Below are 17,559 nucleotides of genomic sequence, written 5' to 3'. Positions count from 1 at the left end.
TGGGAGCAAATTTAAACATTGCAAGATAGTACTTGATGGATGGAGTTGATTTTTTTCCCTGTGTTCTTTTTCATCTTACAATTAAGCACTACATCATTCAAACCACTCTTATATCATATGCATCAAGCTAGCTAGGAAGGGTAGGCTAGTAATTTTTTTGCACAGCTAGTAGGATTCCTCATTAGTCTTAACCTGCAGGTACCATTGGCCCTTTCCTTGAGAAAGAAAAAGGAAGTTAAATACATCTGTTCAGTAATTTGTGGATTCTGGATCTGGCAACAAACAGGTCTTCTTTTCTCCTGGATGATTTTAAATTAAAAGCTATGCCACCCTCTGTTAGAAGAGCTGTTTCCTCCACAATATGTAGCAATGGGTGATGATTTAAGTTCCCAATTTCTTAAGGCATTATTGATCTCCACAGACTTCAAGTAACATGGTACATATGATATAGAAAGAAGTGGTGAACATTTTTTTCCTTGACTCCCTGTGATTCTTAACTATTTCCATCCAGTCCAAATAATTTCCCTCTCTGTGAGATGAATAATTTTTTTTTTTATTTTTTTTTCAGTCTCTCCTTAGGATGTGAGATGTCCATAGGAACTTGAATATCATTTACACATTCAGGCTGACACTCAGAACACAACATATTCAAAACTGCTGAGTTATGCCTGCTTTCCCATGCAGATCACAGGTTGCTATCTTTACCCCCAAGAAGGAACAGTTTGTATAAATACACAAAATCTCTCACTGGAATTGTGCCGAGACCTGTGTATTTACAAAATCCCACAGCAGATGATTTCTGTGTGATGACACATTTGGAGTAATAAAAGAGTCATCTGAAAAATGAAAACCTTTAATTACTTCCTTGGACCTTTTTGAAGGATAAAACGAAATCAGGCTGATTTCCAGCAATGTTGGTTTGGAATCTAGGAATAACTCTGCAACTGTAAAAGCAATAAAACATTAGCAAAGGTGAGGACGGTCTTCCCCAAAAGCTGTTAAAACAGGCTGGACAAACCTCTGCCAGGTATATCTAATTCTGTTAATGAAGAAAGATGGACTGGGCTCACCCCTTAGAGTCACCACCTGCCCTACATTGGTGGGATTCTGTTTCTTTTAAATAAAATCATTCAATGGGACTTAGCAAATCATCTTTGTCTGTCCCTGATTTTGTTATCATAACTTCTGTGGTATTCAAGAGCAAAATTTAGATGCAGCGCTGAAAGAGGCTTCACAAATTGTTGTAAATATTGTTTCCAGGAAGTCTGGGAAGTGTTTTTTACTCTGGGGAGTAGAGTAAAACTCTTTTCCTTAGTGGAAAGAACCTGTCCTTTTTAACTGATAGTGCCACTAAAAGTCATACTTCCTACTGCCCATATTTTCCAGTGTTCTATTTCTCAGCTTTGGCACTGAGAAGACAATGTCTCCCTTGATATTTCAATGCTCTCACTGGCCAGGAGTTGCATTTCTAGGGCATAGCTCATCTTGCAGATCTAGCTTTAGTTTTTCATGAAGGTCTGCAGAAGTAATTTCTGAAGCTCCTCTCTTCCAGGGGAATCTCTGGCTTTCTGCCCGCAATCAAGACACTAACATTGGTAAACACCCAAAGCTCTAAAGAGAAAAAACAATCTCTTTCTGGCTCCTGAGTTAAGTTACTACCTTGATGAGGGAGCCATCCCACTGAAGTTCATAGAGTTTGAGCGTAAGTGTATCTATGGCCCTGAGGAGCACTACTGATTTCAGCACAAGAAAGACCACACATTCTAGAGAGAGAGGTTTTCCAGTGTATATTAATCCTTTTCTCTGAAGCTACAGTGAGTTTTCTCACTATTAACTTTGAAAACTCCTGCCTAACCCCACTGCTAGCATGTGCTGTCTGCCCCTGTCCCAGCAGCCCAGACAAGGGAGTTGCAGCCGGTCCACCAAATATGCTGAATCTTTGCTCCCCCCTGTGGGGATGGCAGCAGCTGCTGCCGTGGCAACGGGTAAAAAACGAAAGCGACCACACGGTTTTGAATCCAACCCGTGATGGAGTTGAATGGTGTTGGTGATGGTGAATCTTGCCTTCACCTCCATAGCTGACCCTCCAGTGATGGCCAAGCTGGCAGCCATACTCCATCCCCTCCCACAGCTTCAAAAAGAGATGCTTATGAAAAACAGATACGCAGAGGAAAAGATGGGCTAGCTCCTTTTCCTTAGGTTGCACGCAGCATGCAGTTTCCTCCCATCTGGGCATTCATGCAGAGAGAAGCAACAATCTGTCCCTGTGGCCAAAGCCCATCCAGTTGGCCTGGAGAGTCCTGTCTAGACACGCTCTGACTGAGCGTGCTCAGGCAGTGACACAGGATGCTCCTGATCTGTGCCATCTGGACAGTATCCGCATTTTTCGTGTGGAGATCTTTACAGTGTGTGATTACAAAACAGGATGTTTCTCAAATATGAAAGGGAAAAGGCCAAAGATCCAAGTTTGGCCTTTGCAAGAGAAAAGGAGAGAAAAAATGGTGGTTCCAGTAAGTGCTTGCTAAGAAAGAGCTACTTCATGGCACTGGGACAGGGCTGCTTGCTTTGTGCTGTGGAGTGACCTGGAAAGAAGTGCAATTCCTGAAGACTGGATCCTCACCACCACCTCTTGACTCTGTACCATTCCAGTTCAATTTTCCTACAGCATCTTGCAGCACTGCAGTGTGCACCCAACAGCGCAGTGTGGCCAAGTCCATATTGGCAATTTGCCATGTTCTGGCAATCAGACCAGCAAACATATGTGTAATTGGCAAGGTTTTATCCTTGCTGACCTAATCCATTCACCCGTGAGCACAGGGCATGCCAGTGAGGGTGGGGTTTCATTTTCAACTGTTTCTGCAGGAAATCGGAATTACTAAAAATATTACGAAGTTCTGATTGGAACTTGGGACTTTTACTTGTTAAATCCAGAAAACTCAGAGGTGAAGATTCAATTTGGTCTATAAACATAATTTTCTTGTGCTGGTCCCTTGTTAAAGTCATTCTGCATGATACTCCAAACAAAAACTCCATCACATGCGATCATATAGACCTTGAATTCCAAGGCAAATGTCTGCAGCAATAGTCACTAAAATATTTAAGATTGAAGTGAACTGGGAAGTGAGCCCTTTTCTGCTTATTTTTAATAGTGAACTAGAATCAGGGGATTTTTTTTTTTATTAGAAATGCACATTCATTTCATCATCTTCATGATAACTGATGTGATCATGGAATAGTGAGATTGCAGCAATCCGTAAGTGCAAGTTGGCATCAGTTGTTTTTCCAGACAAGTTAAATTTATGAGGTGGTTATTTGCTTGTTTTCTTCATACCTAATTACAAATTTGGATAAAAGTGGTCTTAGTTAAAACTTCAAGAACTTTCAGTCTGAGAGTGCACACAGTAAACATCCTTGAGGCTTCTAAGAAACAAACCAGCTAAGCCTAGGAAGAGCAAAATTGACATTCCTGGTGATTATGACATAAAAATCAGAGTAATTTTCATTAAAAACCCAACCCTTCTAGGTAATTTCTAACACATTTATATACTGGACAAACCCAATAAAAAACTTGCTATGTATACACATACTTTAGTTTCTTTTAAATAGTCACATGATGGAGTTTGCAGATTGTTTATTAAGAAAAACGTTCCTATAAGTGAACTCTTTCGAATAGTTATCCATGGGAAACCCTGTGACTGGACTAAACCAAAATTAAACTGTAAGAAATCTGGAAGAAGAATCATTTTGCATTTGCCAGAAGATATACTGGAAAATGATGACTCTTCCTAATTTATATTTCTGCAAATTGCGTGATCCCAAGATGAGAAAACAGACGTACAAGATAAAGACTGTATCTAGAAATGTCACTTTGGAACAGAATTCTATTTGAAGAAATAATTTCAATACTATTTTAGAACAATGATGTAATTTTTCAGGAAAGGATGTTGTAGCCACAGAAATCCTAATGACCTCCTAAGTGAAGAGCCAGGACAGAGAGAGAGAGGTGAATTCACTGTCTCTTTCTCTTCTGCCCTCGTACCAGTCCCACCTATAACATCAGTTATTAGAGTCACGCTATTGTTCCAAAAAGGAGGTGGTGGCAGGATTCCAGGTTTACACTGCCAAAATGCTATCCAATCCAAATGACAGATGAAATCTTGGAATTAGTTTTCTTTCTCTGCCTGTTCAAAAAAAATTGGTTTTGGACAAACAAACCAGCAAGATTAAATTAAACATATGGTTGATAAATGAAGTACAGAAGAGCGTATGGAAAAAAATCCTGGCTACCATAGGTACTTTAAAATAGTGTTGGCTTCCATGCACTGTTATTACGCATCCTTTGCTGAAAACTGTATACCCTTCACAATTTTGAACCTCCTGTGTGTTTCCTCATATTTTCAATCAAATTATTACATACTAGAAATATGCATAAGGGAAATTATTCTACACATTTTATGGTGTGCTGTTGCTTGTAGCAGTAATTGAAGTACCTTTTCCACTTATGAAAGTACTAATTTTATTTGGTTTTATTGCTTTTCTAGATGCAATTATTTATTTAGTGTGTTTTGGTTTTATTAAATTATGTTTACTATAGGAACATCATAAAAATGTATGAAAGCAACACATCAGCCACTACTGCCCAATGACCTGTTTTGGGGAATCTAGTGTTATTTTTCATATCCAAACATAATAGTATAAAGTAAGAATAAAGAGATAATCTACACTGGAAAACAATGCAATTTTGAGATAACACAATAAAACACCTGGACAATATGATTTCATAAATCTTAGTTCTAAAATTTACATGAGCTGGGCGTTGGGGTGGCTATTTTAGGACATGTGGCATTTTCTAAATGGAAACATAACATGAAATACAATTAAACAGCAAAGGGGAAAGCATATACTGATTTAGCTTGCCCTGAGCAACTGGTTTCTACAGAACAATGAAAATATTTCTACTTCAAAAGATGCACTGGGTCAGTCTTGGGAAATGTAGAGTTTTACTCTGGCAGTGACCAACAGCTTATTTGTAAAGTTTTATCAGATTCATTTTTAGGAGGCTTTTGACATGCAGTGTATCATTCTGCATTAAGAGTCTGAGGTGACACCCACTGAAGTTGGCAGCAAAACGCCCAGTACCTTCAAATAGAGACTAGATGTGGTATCATACACTGAGAATAAAATCTTCAACATTTGCTGGTGTTATTGTGATGTCCAGTCTCAACTTAATTCCTGTATTTAGCCTCTGTACTACCTACTGAATAGATGGGCACATATAGTTTTGAAATCTCAAAACGAATCTTTAACATATCATAAAAGGCAAAAACAACTTAAATGCCTAGAAACCGAGGCTAATACTCTCAGGCTAGAAAGAAGAGGGGAATATAAAAATTAATTAAGTATCAGAGCGGTTGACAAAAGTTTTTCTAACTTTTTAAGCCAAAGCCAGGATAGGATGGCTGTCTTTCTAAACACAGCAGTTCAGTTCAGTTCCAATACATGAACAAACAAAAGAAATGTATGATTTTATTTCTGTTACATACAAGATCAGGCTGGAATCCACAGGAAGTCCTTTTACGTCATTGCACCAGAGAATTCAATGAAAGTAGGACATTTTCTGTGTAGCCAACAGTGGGGAGCATTTGATAGTGAATGAGGACCAGAAGCTGAGATCAAGTAAGACTACCCATGCAAGAGGGGGAGGGAGGAAAGACCATGTGAATAATCAAATGCAAAGATTACAGTCTTGCAGACAGTTAGCCTTGCAAATGGCCTTTACTCACATGCAGAGATCAACTGACTTCAGTGACACCAATTGCAGCAGCAGCTGCACAAAGTATTTCAGGATCAGACCTGCAAAGAAGAAATAAGATTAAATTAATGCTGGAAAAGTGTAAACTGATCCACCCAGGGGAAACAATCTGAAATGCGGAGTGTGAGCAACTGTCAAGGCAAAATGAGAGGATTCCAGAGCAGTGCAAAAGACAGGAAGCAGGGGAGCACAGGGACTGATTTCAGAGGATATTAGATGTTTATCTTTTTAGCCAGAAGGCAATATAATAATTATTCAAACACATTTCAAGGAAACAGGAATCATTTATGTTAAATCAGAAAGAAATAAATAGCAGTAAATAAAACATAAAGGAAACTCTTGGCATTGGAAAGTATTGTCAATTTCTTCATTATAACATTTAAGTACTGAATGGAAAATCTTGGTTTATGAACTTTGAGTCAGTTTTCAGTTTACAACTGCCAAAGCCTTTCTTGGTCTCAGAGATGCAACCTTTTCTATAAGGTATAGTCTTGTGACTGCAAAAAATTGCATGGCTGAAATGGTTTTTGTTTTGTTTTAATTGTCCTTTTTAGGCTTAAACTTGAGCACATCAGTTACATTCAGGTAGAACACAGTACCCGAGAAGATAACAGAACAAATTCTCCAGTTCTTCACTTGCATAGGGCCTTAGCACTTCACCCTTCTTCAGGGAGCACAGACTTTAATCTTCTACAGGTGAACTGAAATCCATTTCAAGTACTAGGGCTCCATATACAATTCCACAGCAACTCTTGTTTGTTGCTACATTTTCTGAGGTGATTTTGATATGAACAACCCACTCCCAACTGATAAGCCGACACATACAAAGGAACACAGGACAAGACTTTCCTCCTCTAAGCCACCACTCTGAGTCTGGATGAAGTCCCCAATAGCAGTAGGCAGCTCTTCCGTCACCCATGTGAAATTCATTCAGTAAATTTTCTTGATAACATCTCTCTTAGCTAAGTTTTATAGTTTTAAGTCTAAAACTCAACCAGTGTAATACATCAGATAGCTTTGGTGGTATGCCCTTTGTTCTAACCTCTGAACTCATCTATAGCATGAAATCCCATTGGAATGACAGTAACTGAATTCTATCTATTTTTGCTGCCTTCTGCATATTTTTAACATGTTTTTTGGTTCTGAGACGTACTGTGAGTGGCTGCGATTAGAGATGTAACTGGTCCAAGATTTACAGCTGGGAAGCAAATCTGGTGTATATATTTCAAATTGTGGAATCTGCAATAATTAAAATTAAATTGTGAAATTTAGGATTGAAGAGGCTGATATTTTGCTAATATACATCTTTCAAATTTGCAATATTTCAATTGTCAAATTAAGAAGTTCAGTGTTTGAGAAACAAGGAGAAATTGGAAATGAACCTGAAAATCCTAGTATTTCCTGTTTCTTATTTTTAATATAATTTTTATTTCATCTTCTGTGAACTAACTCTATTGCAGACTAAACTAATTAACAGCACAGTAGAATTAGCATGTGCGAGAGAAGAAATATAGCCCATTCTATAGAATATTTAAGGTGTCTTTTACATTCAGTGGTAACGACATTATAACTGTAATTTGTTGGTTCTGTTTCCTAGCCGAAAATCGCAGAGGAAAATTTAACATACGCTGAACTTGAACTTATGAAGCCGATTCAGGAAGCCAAAGGCATTCCCAGTACGACAGTCTACGCACAGATACTCTTTGAGGAGAACAAGCTGTAATAGTTCATGCCTGTATAAATGTCCTTTGTCTGTGTTCTATTTAATTCTTGCTGTGCTGTTTATTTATAAAAATCATACAAATGTCCTTATTTTTTTATTTCCATTCATGCACTTCTATTTTCCTATGAGACCTTTAAACAAAATGTAGTTGAAAGTAATCATAGAAAAAGCAGAGACACCCTTTGTAGTGTTCAGCCCCCCTGTTGTAAATGGACTGAAGTTCCTCCTGGGGCATTTTCAATACTAAATATTATTCCTTCTTTGATGCTAATGTGACAAGTCCAGCTGCAAACATCAACATCTTAGCAAGCCTCAGAAGGACTAGTGGCAAGATCCATGCCCATCAGCCTGCTTCTGAAGACAAAGACCACTGACCAGGAATTTTGTGAATTTAATGCTGTTTTTTCCCCATCAGAAAAATATTAACTCAGTAAAGCTGAGGCTTTTTTCTACAGCAAAGGAAAAGCTAATATTACTTTTTCTGCTTTTTCCCCCCCTCCAGAAATAGTTATAGAAAGGTTTTGTTTCTATATTTTCAAATTCCCTTTCTAAATGACACTGTCTCTAAAAACTTACATTACTTTTAGTAAAGTTTTTCTTAAGTGCTTGAAATCAAACATTTCAAAATAACCCAAAGGAAACATTCGTAGTTAAACCCCCATGATTTGAGGAAGAATATTTATAGCTTGCGAACATTTTCCAGGATTTGATCTTTTTTAAATTCTGATTTGGAATAGGAAAAACTTGTTAGTGAGTAAAAGACTTCGACAGAACAAGGACACTGCTTTTGGCCTTGATCTACATTCGTGACCCCAAACCTACAAAATTTTCCTCCTGTGGCCTACATTACTGAGCTGCTTATCTAGAGGAAAAATCACACATCTTCTCCTTTAGTATGGAGCACTCTGTCATGCCCTGCTCACTTACTTTGGAGTTATTTCTTTGGAAAGACCAGGGCTCGGGAGATAGGGCAATGAGCCTAACGTGACAGTGCAAAATACGTGTCCTCTTCTTTCACCTCTTGATAACTGAGAAAGGATTCTTCCTTTTCCTTTGCTACACATTCATGGAAAACAGGCTATTCTGTGGCATCCTGGGCATTTCAGCCATGAAGGACAGCTGGACTGATGTTTTCAAGCTCCTAAATCTCCAATGCCCAAATTCCAGCAAAGCTCAGGGAGAGTTGGGTACCCAACATCTTTCAGCCCTTGGGAAGCTTTAGCCCTTGAGTAAATGCAGAGTTAATGGAGACGTAAAAGCATGGGCTCTTTAGCTCACCATCAGGCCATGGAGATTTGATACTTGGCATGTGCCAGGTCCTCTCCAGGTCTGGGAGGGAGCCCTTTGACAGGCCACTCATTCAGCACTATTTAATGCGCATTTTGGAGTAGCACTTGCAGGCCTTGGGTTTTGAAATCCTAACCAAGGTGATCCAAGTTGCTTCCTCCTTTACAGGTCAGGTGTTTTTAGTGATACAGCAACTTCTCACCAGGGCTCAGAGAACAGCTGGGAACCATCGCAGGAATACTCATTCCCTTACTCCTGTTACTGCATGGGAGCGCAGGAGAGGAGGGCAGGGGTGACAATGCAGGGATGGGGACACGCAACAAAGGAAGAGAGCACATCACTGCCTTTTGGAGGGTTTCACCAGAATAAGCAAGTCTGTATAAACTGGTTTTTAACTTTTTTGAACGGGCGTAGAAACTAGACAGCATACATAATCTGTTACTGTATAGCCAGGATGTGTAAATGTAAAATGCAGGCACTTGCTTCCATGTTAGATAAAAATCTCTTGTACAAAAAAAGAATTTAAGAAAAGCTTGTAGGCTGGCCATTATGTACAGTACTAATTCCAACTCTAGTCCCTCATCAAAACAGTTATTTCCAAACTAAGGCCAGCTTTTATCAATAGGTTTGCTGGTAATTATTTGCATTGTTAATGTTTGCATTTGTGAGCTGTCGAGAAAATGTTTGTTTGACCTTTTCGTTATCCCAGGAGTTTAATCACCCACCAAAAGGACACGGTATCTTTCCTTGTTCTCTGACCGGGTGATGGGCATCCAAAGACAACAGCAATCAACTCATTGACCAAAAAGAAATTGGTGCTAAAGAGTGATCAAACATTCAGGGATCAATTTTGGAACACCCAGAGTTTAACTGACTGTTCAGAGAGGACATCTCTTATGCCGACAGCTGTAAGAAAGGCCTTAGAAAAGTATAGAACTTATTAGTGATTCCTTTGGAATTAAAAATAAAGCCCTAACACATTAATGAGTTGACCACTTAGTTGTGAAAACTTTCTAAAGTTTTGTATATAAACATTCCTTTTACATACAACTGGCCATTGTGCCCATTGTTCAGAAAAATCCTCTACTGTATGTTTATGCCCAGTATTTTAATGAATACCATTCTTTGTGTATTAATATTCTATATATTCTTGTTTATGTTTGATATCTAATTCCCCAAAATAATAGTTAATTTAGCTAAATAAATTACCTTTTTTGGTGAGATAAGTTCTCTCAGTTTGTGTAGGATTTATTGCTTGCTAGAGAACGATTCGAGGATATGTGTTTATTTTGTACTCAGCATTTAGACAATCCCAATAGATGGGAATTGAATTTTTCTTTCTGCAGAAAATTTCACGATTTTAAAATGTTTTCCATTTGTGATTGACTTCAGACAACAGCAGAATCCTGAAAGGCAACACACCAGCTGAGTGAAAGGCCAGAAATACTACTCAGGAGAACACCCATCTTCCTGAGCAGACATTTCTTATGCCTTTTCTTATGCAGCATCCACCCAGATTTAATAATGTCAGATCATATCATTGGAGAAAGAAAAATGTCATCCTTTACCTTGCAATTAATTGTACATCTTTAAGTCTCAAAGCAACTCACTTGAAAGACTACGGAGAAGGAAATTTCACTGAGTATAATGTGCTTTAGTGGGAGAAATGCAGAATGAGTTGGATTTAGCTCCTTCTAACAGGAACCGCAAGGCTGAATTAATCTCTGGCCTAACTCCCTCTGGCTTCAGCAGAACAGCAGCAGAGCTGAATGTGGTCCACTGTTCTTTTATGACAGAAACTCCCATGAAGACTTTTAATACCTTATTAAGCAGCACTTGGAGTCTGCTGAGTCATACTATTTTGGTTACTCCTTCTGTTGTCATTGGTAAAACACAGCCTAGTGCTGAAATTTTAACAAATACAGCTCTATTTGCTTCACACCAATTTAGTATCAGATTGTTAAATGTTAATGTACTGCACCCTATAGCTTTAAATAGAATTAGAGATGTTTACAGCTTTGGTTAAATGCACCTTGTTCCTCCACATTAAATTTTATTACTAGAATCCTCCATCAGCAAATAGGAGTAAATCATATTAGTGTTGCAGGCTGTGTGGGGGTTGATTCTGCAGCCCAAGGAAAAGGTGTTTTATTACTCTTTATTACAACTTTCTAATCGGTAGGTGTGGTCAGAATGTCATTATCTCTGTAATTACAAGCAAATTATTTGTTTTAGAATAACTGTAACATAATTGTGAGGTTCTCTTCATTAAGAAGTTCAATAAACTTGTGTCCTTAGCCATGGTTTAGCCAGGTTCTGCTGGCATAGAAGGACGCAGACCAGATGAGGTCTCTTTTGATGTTTGATTTGTAGGTCAAATTCTGCTTTTTGAGGGCTTCTCCAAAACACCTCTGGTGAGTGACGTCAGGGTTCAAAGATCTTTTTTTGGCTTCAGTGTAACCTGCCAGGGTAAAACATAAAATTCCTAAATTCGACTGCATAACAATTGCTTTTCTGAGTTTCCTGCACTAATCTGAAATATACACATTTGGTGTGATTTGTTCCACCAGCTGGTTTGACTCCATTTTACTATCTTGGTTCGGAGGCAGAGTAGATCGAAAGACTGTATGTCAATAGAAGACTCCGAGTTTGTGTTACTCCTCTCAGAAAAAGAGAAAATGGAGATGGAACAGATTTTGAGATGTCAGCTAGTCCTTCTTAGAAACATACAGGGATAAGGTACCATACTCTCCTCATCATCCATTTCCATAGCCCTAATCATTCAAAATGTTTCCTAGCATACAGGCTATATCTTCTTGCCTTTTCACCCAGTAGACATACAGAACATCTCCCTTTCCTCTTAATGCTCTTTTCCATATTTGAAGACTATTGAAGGGAAGGTTGAAAAGAGAATTAACAACCTCAATTCTGTCAGTCTTTCCTCTTGTAAAGAACAAATGATTCCTAACACTGCTTCTCTGGAAAGGATTAACAAATTATCTCAGAGAAAACAGCCCTGGAAATTCAGGGAATGGTTAAGGTTGGGTTCTGAGCTGGCTTCCCAGATCCCATTCTAAGCACAGCCCACAGAGGAAAACGCCTGCTGAAACACCTGCACAAAACACACCATAGCTCCAACTTGTGGATCTCAAACCCCTCTTCCTGGCTGCCCCAGCTCTTTCAGCAAACTTCACAGCATATTCCAGCATTTCCACTCAGAGGCTAAATGCTGAAGCAATGTGCTCTACTGACTGCATAGCAATAGGTAGGGCAAGAATCCTACCTGTCCTAGCACCATATTATAAGCCTCTCTTGTTCCTCACCAGTGTTGCTGGGTTGTTTGCAAACCCCACAAGAGCCTTTTCAGTCTTTGACCACCCCAGTCAGAAGTGTTCTGGCAGCGCTTTTCAAGCCTCCAGCTGAGACCTGCTCAGGTTTTCATTTTACTACATAACACAGCTAGTCACTGCAATTGCATTTCTCCCTGCTGTGCAGGACCTGGGACTCTCCTGCATCTCACACCAGGGAAGCAGGAGGTCATGTGCACAGAGTCCACAGGCACACTCACTTGGGTTCTGGTTTTGTCTAGGGAAAAACTTCAGGGAAAGGGACTTCTTACCTCCCTGTATGCCTGTTCCCTTGAACACAAGCTGTTGAGTCAAAATCAAACTTTCCCTCTTAGATTTAGTTTGAGTTGTTAAGCCATGTTAAAACCCTGTCTATCTTGTCTGCAGCAATATTTCACCATAAGGAAGTGAACGAGAACACAACGGTGCATTAGGGCTCGGTATACAGAGCTGCACAAGACAAGATCACCTTTGGGGGCTTTTGCCTTCCTGTTCTGGACTGGCATGGTCTTGGGCACAGTTGACAGCAGCTACAGTATGTAGCTACCCACAGCTCCACATCTTTCTTTGAGAAATTAGCCGCTGATCCTTTCGGATTATCCTCAGGAAAGAGGAGGCCTGCTGGAACTTCTCTGACTGCTAACAGCTCTCTCCTGAGACCAAGGGAGGGGGGGAGCACAGCACGGAACCAGGACATCATGTAAAATATATAGGGCAAAAACCACATGGGAATGGGCAACAGTTATCACTTTCAAACATGGTAACTGGACATGTGTCCTCCCCTTACCATAAAAGCAAACAAGGAGTCACTAGATGCTGCTCAGTGGTGCTACACCACTTCCTCCACCTCCGATTCTGCCTGCTGTGCATCAGAACTAGAAGGGAAACTGCTCAGCACCATCTGTGAAGGGATTTTTCAGGCAGCCAGTTAAGCAGTTACAAATCTCATTCCCCTGCACTAGTCCTGTGGGAGACAAGTAAGTGGAGAATCCTGGCCTAAGTACTCAGATCAGAGTGGATCAACAAGATTGACAGCCAACCATTATTATTCTATATGGCACCTCTACACCTTAAATGGTCCTGCGTTGCAATAGCACTCCACTCTCACGGGAACATGTGCCCTTCAAATCCCTCAGGCAAACATAGCTATGCTATGCTCTTCTACCTCTAATTCCTCCTTGCTTGCTCCCAAAGAGCAACCAGAGGATAGAACAGCTCTGTCCTGCCAGGGAACTAACTCAAAAGCCAAAATTAGTAAATCACTGTGCACATGATGGCGGCAAATGGCAAAGGCCACTCCTATGTATCACTATAAAAAATAACATTAATTGGAATGCTTTGCAATTTCCTGTACAACCCATAATTAGGTTAGATAAGAAACTAGCAGTGTCTAAGTGCTATAAATGTCTAAATTAAGTTATTTTGAAAGTGCTTGGCACTTTGACATTTGAGAGTTCATAGTAATTGGGGTATTGAAATAAAATTGCTTCTGTTATTTAAAAGGTCATTATCTTCTTCGGGTAGATATATGAGGACTATTTTCCACTCTACTGAGCCGTTCTATTTGGTGCAATTAGACCTGCTTGAGTAGATTTCTAGTGGGCTTCCTCCCACTTATCACAGTCCCAGCACTGCCACAGGGAAGGGCCTGTAAATATACAGCCCAAATATGGAGTATATATTCAGCTCATAATCGGGCTCTGAAGAGCCAAGAGCTGCCCAGAGCTTCAAACAGACACCCACCATGAACACCACAGGCTGCTACACCCAGCAAGCTGGCAACTGAGTCCTCACGCAACCAAAGTCAACAAATGCCAGGTTACAGGCAGAAGCCAGCCTGCCAGGCAGACAAAGGCTTTGGAGCAAATCAGGATTTCACCTTCCCAACCAAATTACCTCACAGTCTGGCAGCAACTCTGGTTATTTCAATAACACTACTGGAATCCCTTGTTTACAACATGCATGGTCCCACTGTCACAATAAAGAAATGCCTTTTGCTTGCTTACCAGATGTGCTGCTCTGCAACTGTGGCAGTCAAAGATGGGAACTTAAATGACTACCCTTGGACTGCATTTTGTTTGGTTAGTCCAGTGGTGTCAGTAAAATAAGGGGGTATAGAGACATAGACATTGGCAGAGGAGATTTAACTTGTTACCACCTCTCTACTGGAGATTGCCATAGCCGGGAGATCGTGGGGAATGGACTGAGCACAGGAGTGGCCAAAGAGCACTCTCACTGTTCATTCCAGTGGCTTAATCCCTGTGCTTCCCCATGGGAACTGAGCATCCCGCCAAAACTGGACTAGCTATGGGAGCATGACTCTTCATTGTCTCTCCTGGCCAGGGAACAGATATATGAGGGAGAAGCAAAGTCCTTAGAGCCTCCCGCCCAAACTGAACAAGGAGACAATTTCTGACCTGAAACAGGGAAAGTTCCCATGCTGCTGTTGCAGTCACCCATACAGAGACAGCTTCTCCCCCATCAGTAAGAGCTCACAAAGTTCTTTCCACCACAGGACTCATCTGATATTCTCAGCTCCAGCCACCCAGCCAGCACACTCACTGTTGCTCCCTCAGTGACTGCCCTACACCAACAACCCTCCACGTGCATAGGGTTGCAACACTTGAGCATGAAAACACATTGAGTGATCGCTGAACAGAGGTGCAGCTGTCTCCATCACAAGGCCTACATTTGCTCAGTACTCATTACAGCAAATATTACCCGTGGTCACCAAGATCCCAATGTACTGCTGAAGGCTGCCTGGTTCTGGATACCAGGTTTCCATAAGACATTTAACTCCAGTACAGGGAACAAGGGGGTTCCCTTTTAAAAACTTCATGTGGAAAATTTCCAGGAGCCTCCTGACACTTGGGAAGAGCTCTGATGACAACCACTCTGTAAGGCAAAAAGCATAGGGAAGGTTGGCATTCCTCCACCAGCCCTGTTCCCTCTCACACCTCCCCATCAGCCTGGCTGACTTCAATGCCAGTGATTGCTCTGCACACATCTGAAGAGTGACACCAGTAATGCAACAACTAGTCTGATCCCTAAATCATGTGTGTGACCATAAGCAAACAAATCACTCCAGCTACCTGGCTTGGAGGTGCTTAGTACCAAGCAGGAGACTAGAGACCTGGGATCAGGTCCGGAGACTTTCTGGGCTTCTTTTTTCAACTTCCTTGGGATGTTCCTCCCAAAAGATGAGAGACAAGCACGACAGGCTGCGTTTTCATGCAGAAGGGAGCATATTCCTGCAAATTATTTTAGCTCATATGGCTCTCAGATAACTTCCCTTGTGACAGCCATAGGCAATCATGAATGAGGTGATCTTCTTACCAATACCCTCTTTTAACAAGCTTTGAGATCCCTGTATGAAAAGGACGTGGGAACAGTAGCACATGGTGACAATCACAGGGAAAACTTTCCTGTGGGAGCTACAGATGGGTTTGCATGGATTTCTCAAAAAAGGTTTGAGCAAAATCTTTTTTATGAGGATGCAAAGGCCCTGCAGTGCACAGGCAGCTCTGCAAACATTGCTTCACTAGCGTTTTTTAGCCTACAGAAATCAGACAGTATTTAATGCTCACTGTAACATTTATAAGACTTCTATTGCCGAACAAGGAAGCAGGATGGTCTGTGCAATAACCAAATAAGTGTGATTAAGGCATTTTAGGGTTTATGGTCCTCGATTAGATTAAACTGATTTTTAAAGTCACACAATGGTTGTACTGCTCCACGTTTCCCTTCTTGGTTTCCCTACAGGGCAGAGTTAAGACTGTGTCTTATTTCTGCATTTCTTACCCTAATGGGATTGGATTTCTTTTAAGGGTGATTCTCACCCAGAGCTACTTACCCCTTGCAAAAGTTGGTTCTGAGAGAATTACAAAACTCTCTTGATGCTCACACTGTGCCACTTAAGGGTAACAATGGAGTTATGCTGAAAGTATTCGCTGTGGAATTGGTCTACATGCTTAATTTTTCAAGCATATTCTAGATCTGCTACCTCTACATCCCATGCAGCCATTAGAGAATCAGTATCACATCAGGATACCCACCAAGCAGGCACCACTACTGTCCCTGAGCTAGCACCAAGCCTTGTCTGTGGGTAAGTGAAAGTTAGCTCCGCATCTAGAGCTGACAGAATTTCATGGACATTCATCATTTAGCAAATACAAAGGAGACCAACACAGATATAAAAGTAGGTGCTTGTAAGAAGGTTGGTTTCACAGCTAATTTTTCCAACATTTATTACAAATTTCTAGCAAAAACTTCATGTCACAGAGACTTGCCTGCAGAAAAGTGACCAGGTAGCATTCTACCACTGTCATGCACAGAGGCTGTATCAGACCTAGGAAATTTGATGACTGCAACATGCTTACATTGGTACTCACAGTATGCATTTCTTTCCACGACTTATGACTCTGGGGAAAAATCCTCTAGAGCTAGAGAAGAAACCAAAACTTCCTCAACCAAGCATTGTTGTACAGCAAATCAGAATTTTTACCAGGAAGAAATTGTAACCCAGTAGCCTTTTATATTCTCCCAGATTACAACTCCCTGAACACTACAACAAGCTTGACTCAGGAAGACATTCATTCTTAATGGGCTGACTTCCATTCACACATGCACACTCTGGATTAGTTCTCTGTGATCCATGACAACAGCTGATGCACCTCATCCTCCTCTTGAAGAAAACTGACATTAGACACAAGGAGATGAGCCTGTCAAATCCATGCATGGCTAGCCTACAGCTGGCCTCTTATACCAAATAAAGTCAGGTTGATGTCTAGAGCATTGCAGACATTAGTGCTGCTGCTCAGGCTGCAAAGTAGGTGCCAGTGCCAGCTCTAGGAAAAGGAGTATCTGCTATTGGCAAAGACAGGCTGCATGAAAACTCTAAAGGAGGAGACAATTAGCAAGCTATCAAGATGCCTATTAGGTAAATGAAAACACAGGTAGTGAGCTTCTTTCATGGCTCTTAATCACCTTTATCATGGTTCAGTAAAGCTGTATTCACAGTTGACAGGAGTCCAAGTCTTGCTGTCCATGTATCCAAATCACAGCTTATTTTTACGGAATGTGTAGAGGGAAGAGGAAAGAAATAGTGTACTTAATTTTGTTGAATTCTATGACAATTGACCTTTCCCCAGTCCTCAGGAAAAGGAAAGATGGGCATGGTCTACCTTTGATCCCTAGGGTTACTTTGATTGCAAAAACATTGGTGTGTTTTGGCCCATTTTCAGCGTATGTTTCACTGAGCACAGAAAGGGTAGTAATTGAGTCATCAAGTCACGCACTTGGAGGTTAGAAAGGATAACCAGCCAGGTCATCTGTGTAGACATAGTGCAGCCTTCCTTGTATGCCTGCATCATGAGCTAGCCTCTAATTAC

The 17,559-nt window shown here is 40.6% G+C and overlaps 1 protein-coding gene across 1 annotated transcript in view; it reads left to right on the top strand.

The window, feature by feature from the left end:
- VSTM4 (V-set and transmembrane domain containing 4) overlaps positions 1-7,768 on the top strand; it is a 39,737-nt gene extending 31,969 nt beyond the window's left edge. Inside the window, exon 8 of the mRNA XM_059821430.1 lies at positions 7,410-7,768. Coding sequence (XP_059677413.1) covers positions 7,410-7,535 — 126 coding nt within the window. The 3' untranslated portion in view covers positions 7,536-7,768. The remainder of the gene's footprint in view (positions 1-7,409) is intronic.
- The last annotated feature ends 9,791 nt before the right edge of the window (positions 7,769-17,559 follow it).

The sequence above is a fragment of the Gavia stellata genome, chromosome 9 (genome assembly GCF_030936135.1).
Source record: "Gavia stellata isolate bGavSte3 chromosome 9, bGavSte3.hap2, whole genome shotgun sequence".
NCBI lineage: Eukaryota > Metazoa > Chordata > Aves > Gaviiformes > Gaviidae > Gavia > Gavia stellata.
The sequence above is the reverse complement of the archived record's forward strand: the minus strand, read 5'-3'. Positions and strand labels throughout refer to the sequence as shown.